A 26,786-nucleotide genomic window follows, 5' to 3' on the forward strand; every position below is an offset into this window, starting at 1 on the left:
GATGTCATCTAGTCCAGCCCCCAACTCAAAGCAGGACCATCCCCAACTAGATCATCCCAGCCAGGTCTTAAAAACCTCCAAGGATGGAGACTTCACTGCCTCTCTGAGTAACCTGTTCCAATGTTTTACTACCCTCCTAGTGAGAAAGTTCTTCCTAATAACTAACCTAAACTTCCCTTGCTGCACTTGAGACCGTTGTTCCTTGATTTGCCATCTGTAACTACTGAGAACAGTCTAGCTCAGGGGTGGGCAAAATACGGTCCACGGGCTGGATCCAGCCCATGAAGTCATTCTATCCGGCCCATGGGGCCCCTAAAAAAAATGTAGAAAATTAATATTTCTCTGCCCTTGGTTCCTGCCAAAAATACAGGAACCAAGGGCAGTAGGACCCAGAGGAAGCCTGGCGGGCTCCAACAACAACAACAGGGCCCTCCTGGCCCTGACCCCCCAGCCAGAAACCCCAGCTGGGGTTTCTGGGCTGAGAGCTCTTGGGTGCCTCAGCACAGGAAGCTCAGGTAAGCCGGGGGGACCCTGGCCAAGGAAGGAGTGCGGAGGGGAAGGAAGTGGACCCTCCCCACCTCATACTCAGTGCCCCACGCTGCAGCTGTTTGCAGCCCACGTGGGGCTGCCTGTGCCCGCTCTGGAGAGCCCCATGTGGGCTGCAAGTGCCTGTAGCGTGGGGCACTGGGAATGGGAGGGGCCACTTCCCCGTCCCCTGCACTCAGCTTTTCCCCAAACTCTTTCCCTACTTGGAGAAAAGTGGCCCCTCACCTGCCCCAGGGCTGGCACCCCACACTGCAGATGCTTACAGCCCACACAGGGCTGTCTGGAGCAGGCACAGGCAGCCCCAGGCTGGCTGTGCATGGCTGAAGAGCAAGGCGCTGGGCATGGAATGGGGAAGGGCTTCTTTCCCCCATGCTCAGCACCAGCTTCTTCCCTGACGGCGAGCAGGGAGTCAGGGCTGTGCACTGCCCCCCACCTGTACTGTGGGGCTGGGGAGCACTGGGTGTGAGCAGACAGAGAGCCAGTGGGAGCACAGGGCCTGCACTGGTGTCCCAGTGCTAGTGGGGACCAGAGCAGGGTGGCAGGAGCACAGGGTCCCGGCCGGGAGAGGTTCTATGGAGCCAGGCCAGCTCCCCACTCTCCCTGCTGGAGCAGCCCAACCCAGCTCCACAGATCCCTGCCAGCCTGTGCCCCACTCTGGGCCCCACCGGTTCTGGCCCTGGGACATTGGTCCCAAGGTCGTGACTGGGGGCGGGGCACCTGTCAAGAGGCAGGGCTACCCATGCAGCCCCCAGCAGCCTGCCAAAACTGAGTAAGCAGCCCTCTGCCCAAAATAATTGCCCACTCCTGATCTAGCTCCATCCTCTTTGGAATCACCCTTCAGAAAGCTGAAGTCTGCTATTAAATCCCCTATCAGTCTTTTCTTCTCTAAACTAAATTGGTGCCTATATATGTGCAGGGAGGCTTCTCCAATGCACTGTAATTACAGCACATCAGAGCAGACTTGATTAATCAAGTCTTCTGGAGCATGGTAATTACTGTGCTCCAGCAGACTCCAGTGTCACGTGTATCAGCATCCCCATGCTAAAAAATGGCAGTGGGGGCACTTTAACTAAAGATCATTCAACAAGCTTTAAAGTGCTCCCACTGCCATTTTTCAGCCCAGGGATGCTGATGCACATAACACTCCAGGCTTTTTAATTAAAGTGGCTCTTGGAGCTGCTCTAATTAAAGTCCCCCCCAATCCCCACTCCTGGAGCACATGTATAAGTGCCCAATAAGCCCAATCATCTAACGTTGTCATTTCATTTTCCCATCATTAAGCTTAGAGACCACCACTTTGCCCTCTCTCGTAGTTTATTGACCTTCCTATCACCATAACTAAGCCATTTCCATGCAAGACTGCCAGTTCAAGGGGGAGAGAGTTAAGGGTGTGTTATGTCATTATGGTCCAGTAATATTTTTGGGTGCTGCATGATCCAGTCATGCAGGTCTGGGTGCACAAAAGGACTTGGGTACCTAGCTGCCAACTTAGGGGCCTTAAGTCTTAAGCTTAGTTCCTCTAAACTTCCACTCGGGTGCTTATTAATCCTGTAGGTGCCTAATTTTCCACCACCAAAGCCCCACAGGCACCAAAATTTCTGCTGCTGGGCATGTGAACAGCCACTTAAATCTTGACGGTGCCAAGCAGCTTGGTACCCAGCCCACACCTGAGCCTAAGTGGAATTCATAAACTCAGATCTCCCCACTTAGGGGCAATGGTGCAACTGGGCACTTGAGTGCTCTGGGCAACAGCAATGCATAGGACAGTGTCAGTAGTTATACTGCCACCATCAGGGCAATATCAGCAGCATAGCTACTGCTCTTTTTGCCTCACCTCCCCCAGGTCAGTGTCCAGGCTGGTGCCTCCATCACTCCCCACCCTTCATTACATTGCTATTTCTGGGTCCTGAGCTAGGAGGTATTTTCAGAGAAAGCCCTGTGAAAACATAGCGCTGGCACTTCTTGGGTGCTGGGTAAATGAGCCAGTGCTGTGTAAAATATAACACTGACTCATTTACCCAGTATTCAAGACATGAGCCCACTCACTTACACAGGATATGAGAAAGTCACAACTTAAATGCCACCTCTGCCCAAGAGGACTTGAACCCTCAACTCATAACTACCAATCCCTACACTGTTCCTGGGGTGAGAGGTCTCTCAAATCTCTTCTGTTTAAATTCTTCCTTTTTTATAAAAAAAAAAAAAAAAAAAAAATGTTTTAACATTCAATGGAGCAAATACTATAATCCAGGTCCCTCAACTCCCAGGTAAATGTTCTAACCATTTAAAATATATACCTGTGTCCCTACCCTTCACTCATTCATAAGCAACAGTACTGAACAAACAGGCTATCCCCACCACCATATTGTGCTTTTCCTGTCAACCTGAGTTTTAACTCTCTAACTTGCTGTGGCTGTGAACAACATCAAAGAGTCTTTTTGAAACATGCTGCCAAAGAGCCCTGGGTTGGTGACCCCTATTATAGTGCCATTTGCTCTTTTCTCCTGTGAGAGAGGACTGTGTTAGGTGTGTTTTCTGACTGAGGTCTGCTTCATTTGGCCTCTGATTTCTAACTGATCAGTGCTGCATAGTGTGAATCTCTGCACAAGTGGTTTCAATGTGCTTGTGCCAGAGGCTTTAAAAAAATCTAATTCCCACATTTTCTTTTTCTAGCTAAACACAAAAACAATTAACAATCCATATTAGCATAATACAGAGTTTCAAAAAATTGTAATCAAATCTATTGCCTAAAACTTACTAGCAATGTTCAGTGAATCTCTTAGGTTCAGTGAGCTATAGCGTAGCTCTGCAGGTCTCCCCTGAACAAACAGCATGGATTCACCAAGGGCAAGTTATGCCTGACCAACCTAATTGCCTTCTATGACAAGATAACTGGCTTTGTGGATGTGGGGAGAGCAGTGGACATGACATACTTGGACTTTACCAAAGCTTTTGCCATGGTCTCCCACAACATTGTCGCAAGCAAGCTGAGGAGGTATGGGTTGGATGAATGGACTATAAGGTGAATAGAAAACTGACTGAATCATCAGGCTCAAAGCATAGTCATCGATGTCTATTTGGCAGCCAGTATCAAGTGGAGTGCTCCAGGTGTCCTAGCTGCATCACTGCTGGCAAGGAATAAATCCTTAGCTCTGGTTGTGTCATGTCCTGCTGTTCTGATATCTCAGCCTACTGCAGCTGTTGCCTGACTGACAACTTCTCAAATGAAACAGCTGAATCAGTGCTCCTTACCTCACTGTGAGGGTGTCAGGTTACCCAGAGAGGTTGTAGAATTTCTGTTTTCAGAATTTTTAAGAGCAGGTCAGTGAGACCCTTGCCTGGTCTGGGTAGTCGGGGATGATCTTGTCTGGACAGAGGGGTTGGACTAGATGACCACTTGGAATCACTTCCTGCCCTGTGATTCTTCTGGGATTTGGAGAACATGTCAACCATTTCTACTCAGCCTGGATCTGCCCAGTGACAAACTCGTAAGACCCTGAGATTACTGCTTGTGACCATGACCGTTTGTAACCATTGTTTCCCACTGCAGATATCCACAGCAACATTTTCAAAAAGTGGTGCCAACTGCCAGGCCAGGATTTGTTCTGTTTGTTGTGTTAACCTGACTCTTGATGTATTTGTTAGTTTCTGGTGATATATGACTATAATGCTATGAATCTGACATTAGTTTCAAGCAGTGCAGTTATTCTTGCTTTTAATTTTTGTAGAACAAAATTTCAGCAGGGGGAAACATGTTTTACTTCTGCCACTCTAATTCAGGAGGGGTGAGAAATATGGATGAGAGTCTAACTGCTTTACCCCTTTGATGCTTTTCCCACCAACCCATTGGCATTATCCCACGGGGTATAATGCGAGCTAACAGTTACTTGTCTGAACTCAAATTTCCCTCCAAAGCTGCTTAAATCCATGCCAGCTACCCCCCAAACTACCTCCCATTGTCAAGCATTACTAGCTCAGGGATCCTACATCCAACAAAAACAGATCTGAAATGCAGGATCACTTTTTAGTTGTAATATATGCTAGTAAGCCTATCTTAGATAAATGAAAGTAATAATCTTGGAGAGGTGTGTAGTTTCCCCTTCCCCCAGCCAAAATCAACAGATCTATTTGAAATAGATTCCAAAACTATTCCTTTTTCCTGTGCACCAACATGAGCTTTTTCACTGCATATGGCCTATATTTTTGGCATATGTGAACCCTTACTAGCTTTCTTAATGTCAGTGTTCATCTGACTCTGTAGAGAATTGTTCTGGCACTTCTAGAATTTTTCAGTCCCTAAATGAGCATCGTGTATCCTTCTTAACATGTTGTTCTGTATCACTTTAGAAATCACTGCCTTGATGCCTTTAAACAAAATCCTACCTGATACTGAGAGTGAGAGCACATGCATAATTGCTAATGGAACTGGGAATATACTCTGTGGTAATACCCTTCATTATTTTCTGCAGTCTCATCTAAAACAGCACCAAGGGCAATCACAGTCCACATTTTGTCTGAGACTAGCCAGAGTTTTTTAAAATGGATTATTTTACACCTAATGTAGCTCTGGGTTTGCTCTACTGTACTTTTGTCATGTTCCAGACAGTGTATCTACAACCATCAAATGTCTTCCAGGTTCATATTTAACTTGCAAACCACACATTTACAGTGGAAAAATTGGGTCTCTACTATCTTTGGACAGGGCCCATGGGGAAGAACCTTTAAAAGTCCCCTGTCAGAAGTGACAGTAAACCGTTCATAGTTGGCTTCAGCTAACACTGGCCTCCTATAAACAAAGCTTCCTTCTCTGTGGGAGTATTGCTCAGTTTCTGTAAGCGTTTGTGATACTGAAGTCCATGCTGTCCAGTTTTGGTCATACCATTATAAAAGAACTGTGCCAAAGCCATCCTTGGAAATATCTGTGGACAGGTTAGCTTGCATTTACTGTAATAGCATCTCCACGCTGTGGCATCTTTAAACTCTTTCAGTTTCCCAAATACTTTAAAGATCTGCATCCCATGTACACTTACCTTCTCTGCCCATGTTGTAATTTGACCTACATAGGTCAAAACATTCCAAAGGAAACTTTGGCCCTTCCTTTTCTGCTGGAGCAGGCATGTGGCTGCTCCAGCCATGGGAGACTGGTGCCACCTTAGTCAACGGGGGCACATGCACCCCCAGTGACCAGTCACTGACCAAGATGGCCAATCTCACTGACCAGTCGCTGACTGCAAAGTGGCCACAATGGTCCCACTCCCTGGCCCACGCTTGCGGGGGGGGGGCCACTGGTGCTCCTGCCTGTCCCCCCTGCCCATTGTCTAAGCAGTGAGCATGGCCTGTCAGGGGGTGCACCAGCACTCTCAGGGGGTCCATGCACCCCCAAAATGTCACCACTGGTCCAGCAGCCACGGAGTCTCAACATGGGTTGACACGCTTCTGTACAGCCCTTGTTGCAATAGCTATTCTCCCAATTATGTTATTTCAGAAGCTGCTGGGAGCCTCTGGCTGTGCTTGTCTGTCTTGTCCTAGACAAAACCTCAGCTATATAAACCTTACTACATTCTAGGCCATCAAAAGTTGGTTGTATTTTTTACATCAGGTGCCAGATACAACCCAAACAACAGTCTGAGGAAACAGGGTCTACCAGACAGGGTGTTGAATGTGCACAAATATGCACAGTATTTTGTAAGGGTACCTGCCAAAATCCTGCTGATATACCCAGAGTAGAAAAATATTTGACATCTGCCAGACTGTCTCCCTTCAGAGGTAGTGGAAAATGTTTTCTCTCTCTCTCCTTTTTTTTTTTTAAATTTACATATGTTTAATGTCTACAGATAAGTGAAGGACTGGAGCTTTCCCCCCTACAATAACCAGTGGGCATATCCCATCTGTTGGTATTCCTCTTCACTTTGTGGTGTCCTGAGCAATAATCCAATCTAACTCCTCCTTTATCCTTGACCTCAAAAGGAAAGGACCTTCTCTAGGGCCATGAATCATGGGGATGGTTGGTCTGCTCTGTCTGTATTCTGTACTCTGCTGAGAGCGTTCCTATCTCCTAGACGACATCCTCCAACATCCCCTTTGGGCAGGGGGCTGGACTCGATCTCCTGAGGTCCCTTCCAGCCCTAATGTCTATGAAATCTATGAAATTTCAGTCTATGAAAAACTGTCCCACAGTCCTATAATGAGTGGGACGAGACAAGGGCTGACAGGGGCTTGACATGTTGAACTCAATTATGGATACTTTTTCTCCTTGGTACAATACAAATAGTATCTTTTCGAGTTTATATACCCAGACCATTCATTCATGTGCTGCTCGAGTAGAAAAGCCTACCTCAGTACTCCACACTTTCCTTGTTTACCTGTGGTTTTCTTTTTTATGTTTATTTCATTTTTGTGCTAATGCCCATTGTCTCTAGTAGCACATTGGCTTGTGCATTGGCATCCAACTCAGATGGATAAATATCTTAGTAGTTGTCTGGCTGACAAGCCCATTACTTTAGTAGGGAATTCATAGTTTCATAGTTGGTAGGGCTGGAAGGGACCCGAGCAGATCATCAAGTCTGGCCCCCTGCTGTGGGCAGGAAAAAGTACTGGGGTCAACTAGGTGATTATCCAGCCTCCTTTTGAAGACTCTCATGGTATGAGCGAGCACCACTTCCCTTGGAAGTTGGTTCCAGATCCTAGCCACCCTGATTGTGAAGTAGCTCCTCCTGATGTCCAGCTTGAACCTACTCTCAGTCAACTTATGGCTGTTATTCCTAGTTACTCCTGGTAGTGCTTGGGGGAACAGGGTCTCTCCCATTCCCCACTGTTCCCCTTGGTAAATTTATAGATGACCACCAGATCCCCTCTCAGTCTTCTCTTGTGGAGGCTGAACAGGTCCTGTAGCCTCTCCTTGTAGAGCCTGCCCCCTGATCATGCGAGTGGCCCTCCTCTGGACCCTCTCAATGCTGGCCACATCCCCCCTGAAGTGCGGCGCCCAGAACTGGACGCAGTACTCCAACTGCGGCTTGACCAGTGTTGCACAGAGGGGGAGGATCACCTCCTTGGACCTGCTCATGATGCATCTATAGATGCATGACAGACCACCTCCTCACATTGGCAGCCCATGTTCATCTTGGCAGCAATAATGACTCCAAGATCCTTTTCTGCCTGTGTGCTGATGAGAAGGGAGTTCCCCAGCCTGTAGATATGCTGCTGGTTCTTCCTCCCCAGGTGCAGTACCTGGCACTTGTCAGTTTTGAAACCCATCCTAGTCTCATCCACCCAAAGCATAACCTGTCCAGATCTAGTTGTAGCCTGTCCCTCCCTTCTAGCGTGCCCACTTCTCCCCACATCTTAGTGTCACCCGCAAACTTAAACAAGGTGCTTTTCACCCCCTCGTCCCAGTCGCTAATAAAGATGTTGAACAGTGCGGGCCCGAGGACCGAGCCCTGCGGAACCCCACTGCCCCACATCCCTCCAGGTCGAAAATGACCCGTCCACCACCACTCTCTGGGTGCGGCCCTCCAGCCAACTGGCAAGCCATCTGACTGTGTATGCATTAATGCCAGTCACCTAATTTTTTAATAAGAATGGGGTGAGAGACAGTGTCGAAGGCCTTCCGAAAGTCCAGAAAAATTACGTCCACCACAACACCTGCATTCAAAGATTTTGTGACCTGGTCATAGAAGGCCACCAGGTTGGTCTGACAGGACCTGCCTCTAATGAACCCATGTCGGTTGTCCCCAAGCATAATCTCCCCTGCTGGTCCCTCACAGATGTACTCCTGGATAATTTTCTCAAACAGCTTCCCCAAGACCGAAGTAAGATTAACAGCCCTATAGTTTCCTGGGACCTCCTTTCTCCCTTTTTTGAAAATGGGGACCACGTTGGCCCTTTTCCAATCCTTTGGCACCTCGCCAGAGCACCACGAGTCCTCATAAAGCCATGCCAGGGCCCTGCAATGACCTCTACTAATTCCTTCAGCACTCTGGGGTGGGGAGCATCTCGACCTGCTGATCTGAACATGTCCAGTCCCACCAGAAGTTTCCTGACTAGGTCCTCTCTGACCCTGGGCCCAGCTGTGTCTCTCCTGAGTTCGTCCAGGATCCCAGTGTGGGGGATGGCCCGGCCCCAGCTCAGATAAATGGAGGTAAAGAATTTGTTAGAGGTCAGTTTTATCATCTGGTGCAACCACCAGATTGCCAAGTGTGTCCTGCAGGGGCCCCATGTTACCCGGTGCCTTCTATTTGCTTCCTATGCATTTAAAAAAGGACTTTTTTATCTTTAATCCAGGTCCCTAGTCCCAGTTCTGTCTCTGCTTCAGCTTTCTTAACAGCTACCCTCCAGTCTCGAGCAATGGAGGTATAATCCTCCTTGGTGATGGCCCTGCCCTTCTATTGGGTGTACACCTCCTTTTTAGCTTTCAGAGGTTCCTGAATGCATTTGGTGGGCCATGGGTCTTTTAAGCACTCTTGCCCCCTTTGATTCATGTTGGGACTGTCACCCGTTGGGCTCAGAGGATCGTCTCCTTAAGGAACAACCACTCATCTTGGACTGCCAACTCCCCTGCCCCCTGACTAATCTCCTTAACTCATTGAAATTGGCCCTCCTGAAGTCAAGGTCTGGTACCCTGCGCTGGATGGTGAATTCCAGTAGGTGATGATCGCTGTCACCAAGGTGATTGAGAACCCTGTCCCACCAGGTTGTCACCTGTAGCCAGGACCAGGTCCAGCAGGGCATTTCTCCTGGTGGGACTGTGCACCTCCTGGGTTAGGTGGAGGTCCTGTATCTCAGCTAGAAACCTACATGAGCCGTCAGACTTGGCTCACTGCTCCTCCCAGCAGATGTCCGGGTAGTTTCTCTGAACTAGTGGTACCATCAGCATCTTCTTTGTTCATTCAGTAGGTAAAGTGCTTGCAAAGTGATATAATTTCTTACGCTTCTTGAATCTTTTCTCACATTCCAGGCCTTGTCTTTGTTTGCTTTGGTTGTTACCACATCATGTGCTGTTTTTGTGTGGTTCTCAGTCTGAGCTCCATATGCTTTCATTCCTCCTTTCTTCTCATGGTTTGGGTTTTCAGTTATACCTACAGAGAACTATCTACCCTCCATAAGAGTTATTTCAGACACAGGAACTTTCATTGTTAGTAACTTCTAATGCTTTTCAAAGGCTAATTCTGGATCTTCCATCAGTCAGTCAGCCTCTCAGTATAACCCCATCAGGGGCATGGGGGAGGGCATTTCAATCTCCAGTGACATAGTGTTTCATGCTCAGGCCCTGGGAGGGCCACATACTTTTGCACTTTCATCATTCATTTCTAATAGTTACACAATAAATGTTTTAAAAAGTCAGAAGTCTCACACCCTCTCTCTCTTTGTTCTGGATATTTATTATGGATTTAGTCAAGTCCCCTAAATTGAAGGGCTGGCAGCTAAATTTCAGATCAGTCAAAACACAAAAAAAAACCCAACACTTTAATAGTTTCACTTCCATTTTGTATGTTACAGTTAAAAACCTCTCCCTTGTGTTTCATCGTTACAAGGAACACAGAACTCCTAGAGTGTTTATAATAACGCTGCACAGGTAATTTGACCCCAGTACTCTTTCCTGCCATGGCAGGGGGTCGGACTAGATGATCTGCTCAGGTCCCTTCCAACCCTAGAAACTATGAAACTAATTGCTTCTGCTTGAAGAAACTGAAATGGTTAAAAAAACCCAAACAAATCATCCAGTACATCAGGATCTGCTACCTCCAGAAATAAGGCAGCCTGTTGTTGGTCTTCCTTTCCCCTGCCCATATGGTCAGAAACCAATACCACTTATTTTCCAACTATCTTCCACATTTCCAGAATTTCAGCTCCAATTAAGGTTTTAGAAGATCCGTACTTCCACTCTGGTTATTTCTTTTACCATCTTTTCCCCATGTTGCAGTGTTAGGAATCCTTTGGAGCTCCAGGGGCTTGAAAGACCTCTTCTTCATTCTGTCACATGGGATTAATCCAATGCAGCTCTGCTATTTCTGGTTCTGAAGGCAGCACCACACAGAGATACCCTGCACTGTCTTGCACAGTATAGAAATAATTCCTGTGTCTAGGAAACCAAACCACTTAAAAGGTGCAGTTTCCAATACTGCAACTATTCCTTAGCTGTGCATTTCCTAGTTTTCAGCAGTTTACATTTGAATTGCTATAACTCTTTCTTTCCTGTTTTACAGAGGTTTAGGTTTAGCAGAACATACTAGCAGGGCACAAGATATCACTGGAAAACCTTTACTACTCTGAGTTCAAATGCATTATGTCTTCAGTCGCTGACAAAATTTCTCTCCAAAAGCTCCGGCCCTAACGCAAATCTTTAGTCTCCTGCTTTACAAAAGAATACTAGTGTATTAAAAGCATACTTTTATCAAAAACAAATCCTGATGTTACAATCCAACCTACTGCAAAAGCTGCCATCCATCCAGAAACAGGTCACATGCTGTTGCTTTTAATTCCAGTTCCCAATAGGCAAGTGTGTATAACTCACTGCTTGTTGGCAAGCTCTGCAGACATGTCAAGCCTTGACAGAGTGCTGAGGCTCAATTGCAGTGCCCTCTCACCCACAAATGTGGCCCACTCCAGCACTGAGACAGGTCTGGAAACACAGCTGGATAGGGAAATATGATTCTATTAGTACTGCATTTTCTCCACGGATAAGCGAGGATGGCAGACTTCATCACTGTCAACCCAATCCTAAGCATTAATTGCACAGACAAAATGAGTTTAGTTCTAGCACTGCACTTTAGTCACTATAGCAAGGTTTCAGAACAGCACAGCAAATGTAGTCAGTCTAAATAATAAGGAAACAGAATTAAAGTGAGGTAGAGCTACTTCAAAGCTTCCCCAGTGGTCTGGATGCGAGTCTTATTGGTAATTTTATGAACACAAATATTTTACTAAATCAGACTCATGACCAGGTCTGTATCTCAGGTAACTTGGCCCCTTCTTTTACGGCTGGAAACTGGAATTTAAGTCAGAATCTGTAATGTACTAACATGAAGGGGTTTTGATCCCAAATCTCATTCATTCAGAGAAACCATGATCTCTTCCGCCCTGGAAAGAGGATTTATAAATTGTATCCACTGTATTATATTACAGATGCATCTCTCTGTGTTCTAACTATCCCCATAAACAGTGACTTACAGTCCAAAACTCGGACCTTCTGGTCTTGTAATAACAACTGGCAAAGGAGAAGTCTATTTTCTTAGGCAGCTATCTATTTTCCATAGCATTTTGGAAGCCAGATCTCAACCAATTAGCTAGATAGAAGAAGACAGTTTACCAGACGCTATCACATATGCATTAAAGTAGATTTTTTCATTTGCAGAAAGTCCACAAAATCCACTTTTCTTTAACACTGCTAGATTAGTTTAGTCTACACAAGAATCAACACAGGCCATAACAAGAAAGAAGTTATTTGACTGAACAGTTTTATGCCCCACCTACAACACAGCTGGCTCAGACTGGTGTTAACCAGCATTCACAATTTTGCTAAGTTACATTTTGGCCAAGCTGCCCAGAGCTCATCTCTTCACCCAGGATTGAAATTACACTTTGAGTCTTGTGGGGTCTGCAAAAAAAATTAAACCAGTTCATTGATAAACATGTCCACTTAAGTGAAGGAGCAATCTGATTGAAGACCCCCCAGGTTATGATTTTCAAATCTTACAGGGGTCTCTCATGTCTTAAGGGGGGCTAAGCCCCCCCCAACAAGCTCCGCCTTAATTTGCACCCTGTATTCACCCATAGATGTAGGAGGCCTTTTCTCTCTCTTTCCAAACCTTTACTACTTCTTGACTAGATAAGGCACAGATAATTCTACATAAAGCAAAACTGAAGACCACCACCAGATGTTCTGCTAGTGCTCTTTGCTTCACAATATAGTAGATTTAGCCCAATTTTTGCAACTGTTGAGAAAATGATGTATAGCTCATAAATTCACTTAGGCCTGGGGTGCTTAACTCCCAACCCACAGGCCAGATCCAGCTCATGGAGCCAGGTTATCTAGCTTCTGGGGCTCCCCAAGGGTCCAGAAATTTGGGAGCGGAGGAGAGGTGGCAGTGTTAATTGGCACTCCCCTGCTGCTATATTTCCATAGCTGTGGGAACCCCATGGCTCTGTGCAACACACTAGCGTGTGATTCCACCAGAGACCAACTCTATGCAGGATTCGGGCCTTTGTCACTCATCCAGCATGGAGGGCTGGGTGGATGGGTCCCAATGATTAAGACATCTTAATCAATGTGTTACTTAGGATTTTTTCCTTAGCAGGAAACAAGGTAGCTGGAAACTATTTTTGTCTGCATATTACTAGCAAGCAAGTACAGAGTTTTGAATCTGGCAACATGAAGAGCACAAACTTACTTCATACATGAACACATGGATTTGAGGGACGATGGAAGTAAAATGCAAGAAATCGATTTCCCAAGATCCCAGAACACAGGCATCCAGAGACGATGCCTCTATATGTTTTGGAGGGGCAATGAGATATTACCTGCAAGGACTACTGTTGCCATGTAGCACTTCAACTCTTCTAGTCCCATTATGTGCTTATAGGGAGGCGCTTACAATTAGTGTGCAAGGCAGCTGTGCTTTACCTCCCTCTTCTGGTAGCACAGCACCCTCAACTCTTTGCCTGCACAAAATGCCAAATATTGCTTCTTAATCTCTACCTCCACACATCCCAGTTGTATGTCTGGAGGGTACTGTCATCTACATGGCTGGGTTGGCTGCTCCAAAGGTACTTGTTCACCATCTGCCAGCAGAAAAGTCATGCCTCCAGTGGCACCAGGACATGCCCTTACCTTCTAGTGTTGCAGGGAAAACTATAGTGTACCCTCAAAGCCAGATAAAAACTGCAGCTCTGACAGGAGAGACAAAACTGAGGAAGTGTAGTAAGCAGCAGCAACTTAGTGCATGAAGTGGTAAAAGACTAGGGAAATGAGACCTTCACAGAAGGAGCAGCACAAACTTTGTTTATACAGTTGTTGCAGACACTTTATAGTGTCTCAGACAAAGGATACAATGTTTTCCTCTTGAGGCATTGCTAGGGTTTTTTTGGCTTTTTTTTTTCTTCTTAACTTAGAATGCATTTTCACCTGTGCTCTAATACTCCACACTAGTTTGAACTAGAGCTAGCAATTAGAGCTACCTCATGCTTTTTTATAGGAATTGAAGCAACAAGCCAGTAACACTGCAGTTCACTGGGCATGCAACTACATGAGATGCTTACTGTGCATTAGCCTAATAACACTATGTAGTAGTGTGTCATGGCAAAAACTGGGCTAATAGCCTACTGCACGATGTTCTTAGGCTAATGCACTGCAAGCATCACTAAATAACCATGAACCCGTACTACTTTGCAGTAACTCTAGGTACTGTGCATTTGGTTAGTGCATTATTAAGGAAGTAGTTAACTAAATAAGTAGTATCTAAAGCTCATTAATGAATGTGTAGCTGCGCCCATTAAGTTAAAAAATAATGGCTAAAGAAGTCAAATGAAAATGGCTGGTGACAGAGAGGGAGGTTACACAGTGTATCCAGTCTGCTAATTTATAAGGGCAGTCTTTCTCAATCCATGGTATGCACACCCCTGGTGGTACGGAAGACACAGGCAGGAGGTACGTGGGTGCTGTGTCTGATGCACCGGTGCTTTCACTCCCCAGCATCAGTGTGCCGGGGGATAGGGAAGTAGGCCCTGCACAAGTTGCTTTGCCCTGGGCCGTGGTGGAAAAAGGCTTGCTGTGGCAAAACTGCAAGTGCCACAGTGGGACTTCCGGTTTCACTTTTGTTGTGTTGATCGGCAGGGGGTACATGCAAGGTACCAAAGGTTGAGAACCATTGTATGAGGGGGTCTTAGCCAATCTGGAGCTGCCAGAGCTTCTGTGGCTTTTAAAGAGCACTTTTCCCCAAGCCACTCATCACTTTACTTCAGTTCATAGGAACTGACCATAGTTCAGTACATCCCAAGCTGATTTGGGGGTGTGGGAGTGGCCGGGGAGGGATGCTACCTTGACCTCTGCTTGTGTGTGCCTGGAGGACTGGGGGCTCAGGGGGAGCTTTGCCACTTTTGAAGAGCTGGTCCGTTTCCTTCCACTGGTAGCAGTGTAGTCCCCAGGCAGCCCCCTGGTGCACAGATGCAGGAGTCCAGGAAGCAGGGAACCATGCTGAATTGCTATCAACAGAAGGAAAACAACCAGCTCTTTACAAGCAGCTGAGAGCCACCCCCAGAGCCCCCAGCCAGGGACACCACAGTTAAGTGCAGGCTATAGGGGCTGGGGAAGTAAAGTCCTGGTTGCACACCAGAGCAGCTAATTGTCATTTAGGAGCAGGAAGGAGGGATGAGGGAGGGTGAGGAGCAGTACAGTGTGGAGTTCCTAGAAGTCCAATCTAACACTAGTTATAGAAAGCTTCGGGTCTACACACAACAGAGCCAGTCCACAGAGAACCAGTTCAAAATAGTACTTGATTATCCAGGTAAACTTTTGAAACAGTTCATGAAATTTAAACCATTCTAAACTGACTTGAATATCTGGATATTTGGTTTAAACCACATTTGAATCTAAGTATCATGTCTTTCTGCACCCCAAAAGAACAAGTCCTTTTCTGAAAGGCAGTTTGGTATACAGTGCCAGCATGTTGAGAAAAAGTCAACTTAATCTAAAGATTATGTCTAAAGAGCTGTTCAACAAGAAGCTTTCTGTGAGAAAAGATGGGCTCCAAGCCATCAGGACTGACACACAACAGTTGTAAATCCTTTCCTGTCCTTTTCATTATATAATTGGTATGCATCTTGAATAGTTATTGTACTAGGCAAATATATTTATTACTTTGATCAATTCTTTGTCCAACCATAACAGTTTTAGTAAATATGAAAAAATTTTGTGACATGGAAATTGACCAAATTACTCTGCTGACAAATCACCTACCAGTAACTTAAACTAGTATATAACAGCAGTATTTCTCAAATTCTTGTTCCTTCTCTCATCCTTGCTAGTGGATAGGGGGCACTAATTGCTAATTTGATACAAAAAAGTATTCCATGGATAGAAGGTTTCTAAACCTTATCTTCAGAAAAGCTGCCCTTAACTGTAAACTTCTGGCAACTGTATTTCATTTTATTGTTGTAAAAATATGCAAGTCATTTTTTTTACTTTTAAATAAAAAGCCAGTTGTTTGCTAATTTTTATTGTGCTTAATGCACTGCCAATTAACATATGCCATTTCTTGTTTTTAGCTTGTAAGCCTGCAGTACTCCAAAGAAATCCAGTAGTATAACTTACATGGCAGAATGAAGCACAAATATGAGCATCACCAATTGTAGCCTGCCAATTTATGCCTACTGAGCATTCATTGCTCTAAAAGCCAGTAATGTTTTTTCCACCTGAAAGGTACCTACCATACATGACAAAATAAGAAATCTCACAGAGTAAATACTAGGAATTAAGTCATTGAAAGATGCCAGACTTCCCTTTCATTCTTTGGGTCAGACTACTAGTGCAGTTTCTTTCTGCATGTTACAGAATTTCACCTAGAAACCTGTATTTGATATGTTCAGCATTACCAGGAAGTGCACTCTGATGAATGGAAGTCTTGTTCAAGTATCAGAATACAAAATTTTAACTATGAGTTACATTTGGTTGAATTGGTGCACACACACACGCACGCACGCACACTATTATTTCTTTAAAAGTCAAAGCTTTGTTTCAGCTAAATCTTTTCAAGCTAGAATGGCCATGAGAGCTAGAAAGCTGCTTTGTAAAAATTATATAAACTATATTTATCGCAACTGATCTAAACATCACATTTCTTGAATTTTAACAGTGGCAAAGCAGTACCCTGTACCACATTAAAGACTAGGTTGCAGACATGTCAGAAGTTAACCAGAAAGTTAAAAATGGGGAAGAAATGGAAATGCTTACAGGTGAAGTGACTTCTTTTCTCTTGTAATAATGCTTTCTTTGTGGTTTACAATTCCTCTTCCAAGCAGCCTGCCTCATTAACACTATCAGTGCAAAACGTGTCAAGTTCATATATCTTTGTAAAGGTAAATGAAATGCAGACTGTGAACTGCCATATGATTTAATTGTATTCACACTGGTTGCTATTAACAGCTTATAACTTGATAAACGAACCATCCTCATTTTTATTAAACACTGGCAATACAAGCCCTTTGCAGTTACAGTGTAACAGAAGAGCTCTAATGAGGGGGTAAATTGGCACTATAGTCACTATATAACAATTACAATGAAGAGCATGTTACACCCCTCTCTTTCTGTAGCGCAGGGGTTAGCAAAGAACAAAAGATGGTGCCGAAACAGAGGAAGAAAGGAAGCAGAACCTTCCAATACTTCTCTCTGCTTTATGCTGAGGGTGTGAAGGCTTCTCCTCACTTGACTCCTGCACTTCTACCATTAAAGATGGTCAAAAAACTACTTAGCTCAAAGCTGGGAAGCAACCACTATTCACCTTCTCTTGAACAGGTGGTTTAGGGAACAGCCAACTTAATAGCTTTTCTATTTTTTTAAAGTAGTTTCAAGTATTGCACACAAGAACACATTATGAACTACTACATTCAGGTGACCACTACCAGCCCATGCTCACTTGTATTAAATTTGCAAGCAACAGTATTTTAAGAAGCTGAACACTTCCTTAAACATTAGCTCAAAAAGTTTTATTTTGAATCAACTGCTTACCCTGAAATAAATGTAACTATATACACATAAGAGATTGCACAGACAACACATCATTCAAGTTTTCTTTATAGATTTTTGGAAAAATATGGTAGCCATTCCAAAGCTGTAGTTTTCCAATGAAGATGAATTTAAATGATTCACTTAAATGTATCCAGCAGAAGTATTAAGCAAAGTGTAAAAGGATTTAAAATAGGGTTCTCACAAAGCATTGCTTGCTTTGGTGCAGCACAGCCTACTGCCCTTACAGAAATCAGAGTTCAAAACTCATTACCTCAGGGCTGTCCAACTTCAGAGCAGCTGGGGGCCAGACACCATGTGGCTGCATGTTGAGGCCACACAGATCACCGCATGCAGCCCCCTCACCACACAAACCACCCACAGCTGCTGCCACTGCTATCACTGTGTATGTTAACCCCACACCCTTGCTGTCACCACCATGCAGACAATCTCCCCCCTGCTGTGGCTATGAGTCCTCCTCCAACCTCACCCCCAAACTGCCACTGCTGCTGGCATGCAGCCAGCAAACTCATCAGGCCCCCCTGCTCCCCTACCATGCCCCAGAGACCCTGACTTCTGTCACCAAGGCAGCCAGAGCAATAGGAGCAGCAACAGACAGCTGGGAGCATGGGGCCTCATGTTAACCCCATGCAGGCCAGATGCAGCCTACAGGCCTTCAGTTAGACAGCACTGCTTTAACTTATCTGGGATGGAGTAGACCATTTATTTACACAAGTGCTACTGACCTGAAATGAAAATTCAACATGATTGATCTGCTTCCAAATTTGTATAAGTTTTCCATTTTAAATCCACACAACACTGATACAATGAGGAATGGCATTGTAGCATGAAAGGTATTTTGAAACTGAAATCTTTACAGTGAATGGAAATTGCACAATTGTGCTTGAGAAGGGTTTAAAGAAAGGAAAGGATTTTACCATGTGATCTATATATAAATAAAAACAATGGTTTGCTGCATTACTTCGGAAGATTCTGTATAAGTTCCTGTGATTCACTTTAAATATAACTTAATTTAATCTAGGCTATTTAATGAAAATGGAGAGTCAAGGTTGACAGTTCTAATATAGAACTTGCAGAATCATCACCTTTAAACACTGACTAAATAAGGAATAGCATAAAAGGTTTAGAAATAAGACATTTTAAAATTAAGCCATTTTATGCTAGGTCAACCATTTTTGTAAGCTGACAAGTTTTAGCTTTCAGTATACAATTCAATACTTTACCTGCTACATTTAGTATAAAGTGTACAAGTTATCACACCCAAATTTACAGAGTAATTCACTTTGGCCTTGGTCTTACTCAGACCTATTTACACATTTGGGATAAGTAACCAGGTTTTTTTCCTTTACTTTTTATACATATGTTCAAACTTTAAACCAACATTCAAATCTACAAAATCCTACAAGAAACAAGGTCTGTTAAATGTACATCTTCAATTATTACAGTACTGCGTATGTATATGTAATGAGAACATGCTTGTAGGATTTGCTAAACTCTCCAAAGCTGACTATTCACCACCTTAAAGTTTTGAGGAAAAACAAAAACAAAACAAACCCCAAAAAACCAAAAAACCTCTTGCACACTCTCCAACTCTTGTTCCCAGAGGGATCTCCTGAGTGCTGGTAGGTTTAGATTGCCATAGCTACTGTGAGGCTGGGCGAGAAAAAATTTAGTTCCTTCAATAAAGGCAATGATATGCCTCAAACCGCCCCCTTCTCCCCTCCCCCACCCCACAAATTGGGCATTCCAGTCTTTTCATTAAAGAGATCTGTGTTACTATAACTAGATGCTATATGCTGGCCAAATGCAGTTATGTGTGTTACATCCAGTGACAACACTCATATATGCTTATAATGCCATATCAACACAGTAAATATATCAAGCCACACAGCAGTGCCCTCAAGCATGCTGCACTGGTTCAGGCAGGCTGCCTCTTACGGCAGATGCAATGCATCCTCTGTGTGGTGTGGCAAGCAGGCTAATTGGCATGAGGGTGGACTAACTGAAATGGTCTTTCTGCAGTAACAACTAGTCCACCTGATGCACCACACAGACATGGCTGTACTACTTCCAGTTTAGAAAGCAGCCTGCCTAAAGCAGCACAGCATGCTTGAGGACTGTGGTGGGCACAATACATTACTGCAGAGATGTGGGCAACGTAATTCTTCAGGACGTGTGTACACAATACCCTAAATCAAATGAGTTTTGGGGCAGAAATATTAATTTTGTTTTGAAGTGGTGGGTTCTCGAAACTCCACTGTTGATAACAGATTATGCTGTTGAACAAACTGACCTCATGAGCAGAGACAGCAATGATTTCACACTCCCCAAACCTTGAAGAGCATTAGTAGCATTTACAAGTTCTGCGATTTCTCTTGCAGCTACACAAATGATAAAGAATAATTTTTTTCCAGTTTAAAGCTTACCTCAATCAAAATGAATCACCATTACATACAGGGCAGTTATCTGTGGAAAGTCTTCAAAGCACTAGTTAATTCATAATTAAAAGAACCGTGTACACCTGCAAACAAGTACACAGCTTTTTACAGAAGGCCTCTCTGTGGTAAGTTATATACAGTATAGTGTTCTTGTTTCCCTTAAAGTGCTATCTTCAATGCTGATTCAGAATCATCTATTGTTTTAAGAGGTCTTTTAATACAGCACCAGCACTGGCATCAGGCGATACTGGCAGTGGTGTAAAAGTAGGTAAGGCATCAGAAATAGGTTTCATGAGGAGATGCCCAGGTCCACCTGCTGGGGTGATAAGGGGCACTGCTGCTGACCGGGGTGCCAAGAATGGATTTGCATCTGGTCTTCTACTGGTTCCTGCGCCAGCTGCATCTGAGATGTAAGAATTTTTTATGTTTAGAAAAAACAGTCATAATCCATCAATCTTCAAAGCATTTGTATAGAAAGCAAGTCAATCTACCCTATCTCTTAGTTTCTAATGCATCAAATTCAATCCTCTTAGCTCAGGCTTCAAGGCCTCTAAAACCTTCCTACTTATCCACTCGCTCCTCTCTTATCACATCGTTCTTCATTCACACTTTTCAACAATGCCAGTTTTGATCACACATGTCTGTTTCTTATAAACTGCCTTGTCTAGTGTTGAACTCCTTCTCCAAACTCCCTTTGGATCAATCAGCCTAAACTTCAGTGTACAAATTAACTTTCAATCCCAGATCAAATTTAGCTAATTTTCCTTTAACTGCAGATATAGAGAGGGGAAGGAAAGAGAATTTTACCTTACAGAAGACAACCAATTAATACTGCCACTGCACAGAGGTGGCTCACTGTTAGTCTGAATCAGGCAGGTCATAGTAGCTGATGAAGTAGGCTATCGTCTTTGCAAGCTTATGCACTTCTGAACCTCTGGTCATGAGAAGTGCCACCCTGACTTACTTTCTGCCTGCCGTTGCATAATAATATAATAAAAGGACCATTCAATTGCAACCTGTGCTTGCACATGTGGCCCATGACGAGTTAAGATGCAATCCCTCGGTTTCTGCCATGACGCTGCTTATGCCAGAGCCTGGCCCCCTCTACCCCTTCCAGCTTCCACTTCCTGTCCATGCCCCAGACAATGGAACAATGGAGTGTGGTTCAGGGAGCTGAGGGTGAGCCTGGGGCTGTGTGAGCATGTGGTGTTTACATGGACACAGGCTGCACCCACACAAATGCAGACACCAGGCACACCTTGTGCCACTGCATTTGCCCCACAGAATGTCTGTACCACTTGCCCTCTGATGCACTGCAGGTTACTCTGAGTGGGGTAGGGGAGCCTGGGACCAGCAAGCGTGTTGCCCCAGCAGCTTTTCCCAGGGGCCGGGGAAGCTGCAGCTGTGGCGTTCCTGCAGCTTGGAGCCTGGCTGGCAGCTGAAGCATGGCTCCCACTGGCCAGGTTCCAGTTTTGGGCAATGAATGCTGCCCTTACGTGTGCCACCATACTCTTTTTCTGTGCACATTTTTTTGACCCCTGGATCTCCAAGGTAGCAGTGCAGGAAATGCCTGAATATGTCGTGTGTGGCACTGCAGACAGGTCTGCGGTGCCACATACTGCATAGCTGTGCTTGTCTACATGCGGCCATGGTGTTGCAGTAGGATACCCAAGCAGGTGCACAGTACAGCAGTTTGGGCAGGACACCTGCATGGCATGAGACGCAGGGGGCTCATGGCTTGCCTTGGTGAGGCCTGTGAGAGTGCAGCCCTAGCTCCTTAGAGGCTGGACAGGTCCGAGTTAACAGGTTTCTTAAAGGAGCATTTATTACATAACTGGTTCAATTCCTATAAATGCTGCGAGACTACTCTATTAACTGCATATTTACTTGAATAGTGTTTTTTACATCCTTACCGAGTGGTTTAAATCTGCTTTTATATGGTTCGTTTCCAACCACCAAAAACTTAAGTACCAAAACAACTAAGGAATGTAGAAAGGATGATTGGGTTTGCAAGGCACCAGTCTGGATCCTGAATGAAAAATTAAGTTCTAAGATCCTATTTATTCTTCCAGACAAGGAAGCTGGGCTTTTGCCAAATCAAATAGGTACTAAGTCTATTATATTATTAATGTAGTACAAGTTATAAGAGTACCAATGAATAAAAAATATAATTTAAAATGTACTGAAAATATTACTTCCAGAGAAACAATATGTTCAACTAGACATTTTTTATTTATATTAGGAGTCTCCTATTTAGTTGCATCATAAAATAGCTGGTTTAGCTTAATTTTGCAACTTAAGAGTTGATAATTTTAAATTTTAGCAAGTTTCTGAAACCACTGTTGCTATACTAAGGTAAAGCTTTAACTACTGGTTAAAAATCACAGTCTGAATGCAGAAATCAGACTGATTACATTGAGGATTTGACCCTGCAAGTTCTGAACATCTTAAATAGATTATTCTGGTACTGGTGCCCAGTAAAACCAGAAGTTAAATTTCTGCTAGAAAGTATTTCAAACACAGGAATAATTATTTCAATGCTGCTAAATTAGGGAACAAATTACAGAACTTCTCACAGCTTAGAAATCAGGTATGCTCATAACTTTAACACGATTTGCTAGTCCTACACAAATCCTTACCTACTGAACAGTTTTAAATATCACAAAACCACCACAAGCTTGGCATTCTTGACTCAGTGAGACCCAGCCTGATCAGCAGGGATGCCTCAAATCAGTCCTAGGGTGCACTACTGACACAACTATGCATAGGAAGGCTGCCCAACATCTGTTTGGCTCTAACAAGTGCTGCTAGCTTCACTGTCAAAAGAAATAAATTCACTCAGGTGTTAAAGCTGGGTTTTTCAAGCTAACATTTTTAGAGTGGTCCAAGGCAGGCAGCAGTTCTAACCCCTTTAGGCTCCTTTGAAAGTCCCATTCTTGGTCCTTGTCTATGCTACAAAGTTCAGGTAGCAGACCCATTAGTTGGTGGCATATAGGGGAACTCACACGCTGCACATCATTGATACAATTCTGATAGTGAAAGGTAGCTTTTGCTGTTTGGGAGAGATGCTGGAAGTTTTTTCCATACCACAGAGCCCAGCTGTCCTAGCACTGACAAGATAGCTAAAGCAGCAGCACATCTTTAATGCAGTACCAAACTATCCTCAGATAAGACATACACCCTTTTTTCAGAAGGCAGAATAAAGAAAAGATTTTTCTAGCCAGCAGTGAAAACTGTGGACAATTCCTCCATCAGCAGCAGCTAGAGGGGCTCCCTTCAGCAATTGTAGGGTTATTTTCCCTTCCTCCTCTCCCCTCCCCACCCTGTTTCATGCTGTTGAGAGACACCCTCAAGTTGCTGCCAGATTAGACCCTGTTGCTGCTGAGACAGTAGCAGTGGCTGCAATGGGAGGGTCTGCCTGAGGGAAAGAGAGTAACTCTGCACATGCTGGACAGATGACAGCACAGTGAGCATGCAGGACTCCCTAGCCACGGACTACAGGAGACCTGCGTGCTCATTGCATGGCTCCCTGTCCAGCACATGTAGGGTTACTACTTTCCCTTGTCTCTGGGCAGACCCTCCTGCTAACTCAGCAGCAGCATCTGCCCCAGCAACAGCCCACAGGTATATTCAGGGTCTTGACTGCATTTTCTCGCTTAACACATCAATTTCCAGTAATAGATTTTCATGGATGAGGTGCATGTAACATGTGAGAAAATATGCTATTAACATGAAGACACAAATAACCATCTTATTTCTGCTGTATATAAACTTTCAAGTTTTCCATCAAACATTACCTTGTATCTGACTGCTGGATGTAGCACTACTAGGTTTTCCAATTCCTGAAACTCCTAAAGGCTTCATGTCATGGACTGAGAGCTTAGGTGGAGGAAGGTTTGGACGGGATTCTGTTTCAAGAAACTTCACAAAAAGTTCTGAAAAGGACTAGATAACATGCACAATAGTTAAAATATTTAATATGTTTGTAGGGATATTAAGAAATAAAATTCTCTGTTGCTGAAAAAACCCAAAAAGATTTGTACTGGTATGTTAAATCATGGGAAACGAGTCCTTAAAACCTAGTGATTGTGAAGTTTATTTGAAAATTACCAGTATTTTTGTCACTCTAGGTTGACAATGTAAAATGTCGAGCATTTCAAAGATAAATGTTTTCATCCAGCCAAGTTGTTACTAAAAATCTCATTTCTTCTGAAAGCTCAGGCCTGTACTGACATCATAGTTTCTGTGTTTGTTTAATGAAGAAAATAATGTTGGGGTTTTTTTAAGCCCATTATTTTCTCTATTTTGTTATATGAGACATTGTTCCATGAATATGGAATAGGAAGTGTTTATGAAGTCAACAGCAGCAGACTTTGGATTTTGCTGAAAGCACATGTGGGAAAAATGGGAATTTAAGCCTTCACATAATATATATCAGTATTTCTACTTACAGCAGCTAAGAAAGCAGCGACTTTTCAAGTTCAAAGAGGTGGAAAAGCAAAACAATCAAAATATAATTTCACAGTATGATATCCTGCAGACTGTTGAAGACTTCCAGACTCCCAGATGTATTTAACCTCTAGCTCTCATAGTTCACAAGATAAGCTCCCTAGTGGATGATGAAGTCAATGGTCCCTAGAACAGTAGTTATATTTTGATACTGATCCAAGCGCTTGGCAAATTAAGTCATGGACTAGAGATGAGGGTAATTTCTGATCTCAGGAAATACTTGTTTATTACTGGTTTAAACAAAGTAGTTGCATAATGAAAAAAATAACGTCAATTCTATTACCCTTAATAAATTCAACATTAAATGAAGTCCAGTATAAAAATGAACTAGAATGTAAGCATTCATACACAACTGCCCCAACTCTTCTATTCAAACAATGACAATACATAATGAATTCTTACACTATTGAAAATGGATTGATGGGCTGGTCTTAAAGGGGTAGTGGGGACACTCTTTGATCCTGCTCCTCCTCCACCAAGCCAACCAGTCACCCATCTGGTAACACCTCTTTGCTCTTCAGACAATAACTGGAAATAATTAAGTAAAGAAATACTTAAACAAAAACATCAGAGAACAATACACTAAACAAAACAAAGGAACTCACAGTACCCTCTCACAGATAACAAAAAACAAACAAGGAAGTGTGTGCCACAGCATCTTCTGGATTAACTAATCATTAATTAATGACAAAAAATTTAAAACAGTTCTCTGCCTCAAAAATGTAACCAGTCTAAAATCATGTTACTCAAAAAAAATTTTGTTTACATAAACCTGTACGTGACCTAGTTGGACTGCCTGACAAATATATTCTGAGAATATCAATGTACTACTATACTCAATAGCAACCATATGAAGTTTTCTCTTCTACCATATCAACAACCTCTAACCAAGAGACTTTTGCATCTATTCTATTAAAGTCATCGCTCAGGATCATGCTGCTTTTTAAGAATAAGCACTGATAAAAAAGCAAAAGACACTCTTCCATGGATGCTGCTTGTCCTTAATGTTAAACACTGTGTAACAGAGAGCCCAAAGCCTTCTGTTCCTTTAAGAGAGAAAGCAGCCCAACCCAGGAGCTCTGTAAGCAGGCAGGGCACCAAAGCTGCAGGCTGCCAAGGCAACAGGCTAATGGGTAATTAGCAGGCACCTGCAGGTGGCCTGACAGACAGGGGCCAGGGGCCAGGGGCCTGGTGACTAGAAGGGACAAGGGAAGCTAGTGCTCAAAGCCATGCCCAACCCAGTGGGCTTGGGCTAGAAGGCCTAGCTAGATTGAAGGGGTAGAGACTGAGGGGGCCAAGGCCCCAACAGAGACAATGTACTGGTAATGCCCACGAGGCATGGTAAAGGGGAGGTATTGGAGTCACTCAATTAGCCCACAGACTAGTCTCTAGACCGGAGAGTAGAGGCCCAGTCATGGATCTGGTACCAGTGGGACTAGGGCCCAGCAAAGGTCTGAAAGCAGCCTCCCTATTTTATGTTCATCAAGGCATGGCAGATGAGACGGAGGGGGCACCCTACAGTTGGAGCGTGGCACAGTCCCAGAGCCACCAGGGGGGCCCAGGAACCCAGCATGTCACACACAACAACAGGAAACATTCTATTTTACTACTACCACAAACATACTGGGAGTGAAAAAAAAAGCTTACTTTTCCATGCAATATTACCTGATCTAGCTCTTCCTTTTTGATACCCAAGATACTTCCCATTAGCCTTAATGCCTCATGACGCTTATTTTTTGGAGTATGAAAATGTCCAATGAAAAGATTTCTCATCAGGACCCTATAAAATTAAAAAAAAATAAAAGCTAACTGATATTGTCATCTTCTGCTCAACTGTCAATCTACTGTATACATTCTAACATGTAATTTTATTTATTTATTTTGCAACAATACTGAAACCTCACCGATTTGGAAAAAATGGGAAATGACTTCAGTAAAGCAAAACTAAATACAAATTGAAAGCAATAATATGATGTCAACTGCACATGCTGAGGTTCTCATTCAGGAAAGCACTTATATACATGATTAAATGCTGTCCAGAACTGGGATCTATTCAAGCTGAATCTCCAAATCCAAACTGAATCAGGAGATTCTCTCCGAATTGAATCAGAACCCTCCAAATTGATTCAGAGAGATTCAGAAATATTCAACAATTTGGACATAGACACAGCTCTTAATTTTTTTTCTTCATACCTCAAGGTACCAGGCGGCTCGTGAATGCTGAGATGGTGGGGCAGATGGAATATCCCACAGGAGCATGGAGGGTTCCTAGCACGCTCAGCAGCAGACCCAGAAGTGGGATAGAAGCATTTCCAATCCACTTCCAGGTCTGCTGGGAAGCATGCCAGGGGACCCCCCCGGCTTGGCGACTGGTGCCTCTTGGGTCTCGAGGAGGGGGCACCCAGGGTCCCCCTGCAGCCAATAGCTGAGCCAAGGAGAGTGCAGGGGGGGTCCCACAGCATGCTTCCTGGAAGTGGAGTGGAAGTAGTTCTGATCCACTTCCAGGTTCGCTGCCCAGCATGCAGGGCTTCCCCTCCTCCCCCGTGCTTATGTGGGAT

At 44.0% G+C, this 26,786-nt stretch overlaps 1 protein-coding gene across 2 annotated transcripts in view; it reads right to left on the reverse strand.

The window, feature by feature from the left end:
* Positions 1–17,219: 17,219 nt before the first annotated feature.
* The window catches only part of TRIP11 (thyroid hormone receptor interactor 11), a 66,441-nt gene continuing 56,874 nt past the window's right edge, over positions 17,220–26,786 (reverse strand). For both annotated transcript variants that reach the window (XM_019552426.1, XM_019552425.1), the window contains 4 exons: positions 25,894–26,008; positions 24,631–24,756; positions 23,517–23,664; positions 17,220–20,122 (listed from right to left, as the gene is read on the reverse strand). In XM_019552426.1, coding sequence (XP_019407971.1) covers positions 19,914–20,122; positions 23,517–23,664; positions 24,631–24,756; positions 25,894–26,008 — 598 coding nt within the window. In that variant the 3' untranslated portion in view covers positions 17,220–19,913. The remainder of the gene's footprint in view (positions 20,123–23,516; positions 23,665–24,630; positions 24,757–25,893; positions 26,009–26,786) is intronic.

The sequence above is a fragment of the Crocodylus porosus genome, unplaced genomic scaffold (genome assembly GCF_001723895.1).
Source record: "Crocodylus porosus isolate Cpor-Errol unplaced genomic scaffold, CroPor_comp1, whole genome shotgun sequence".
NCBI classification, from domain to species: Eukaryota; Metazoa; Chordata; order Crocodylia; family Crocodylidae; genus Crocodylus; species Crocodylus porosus.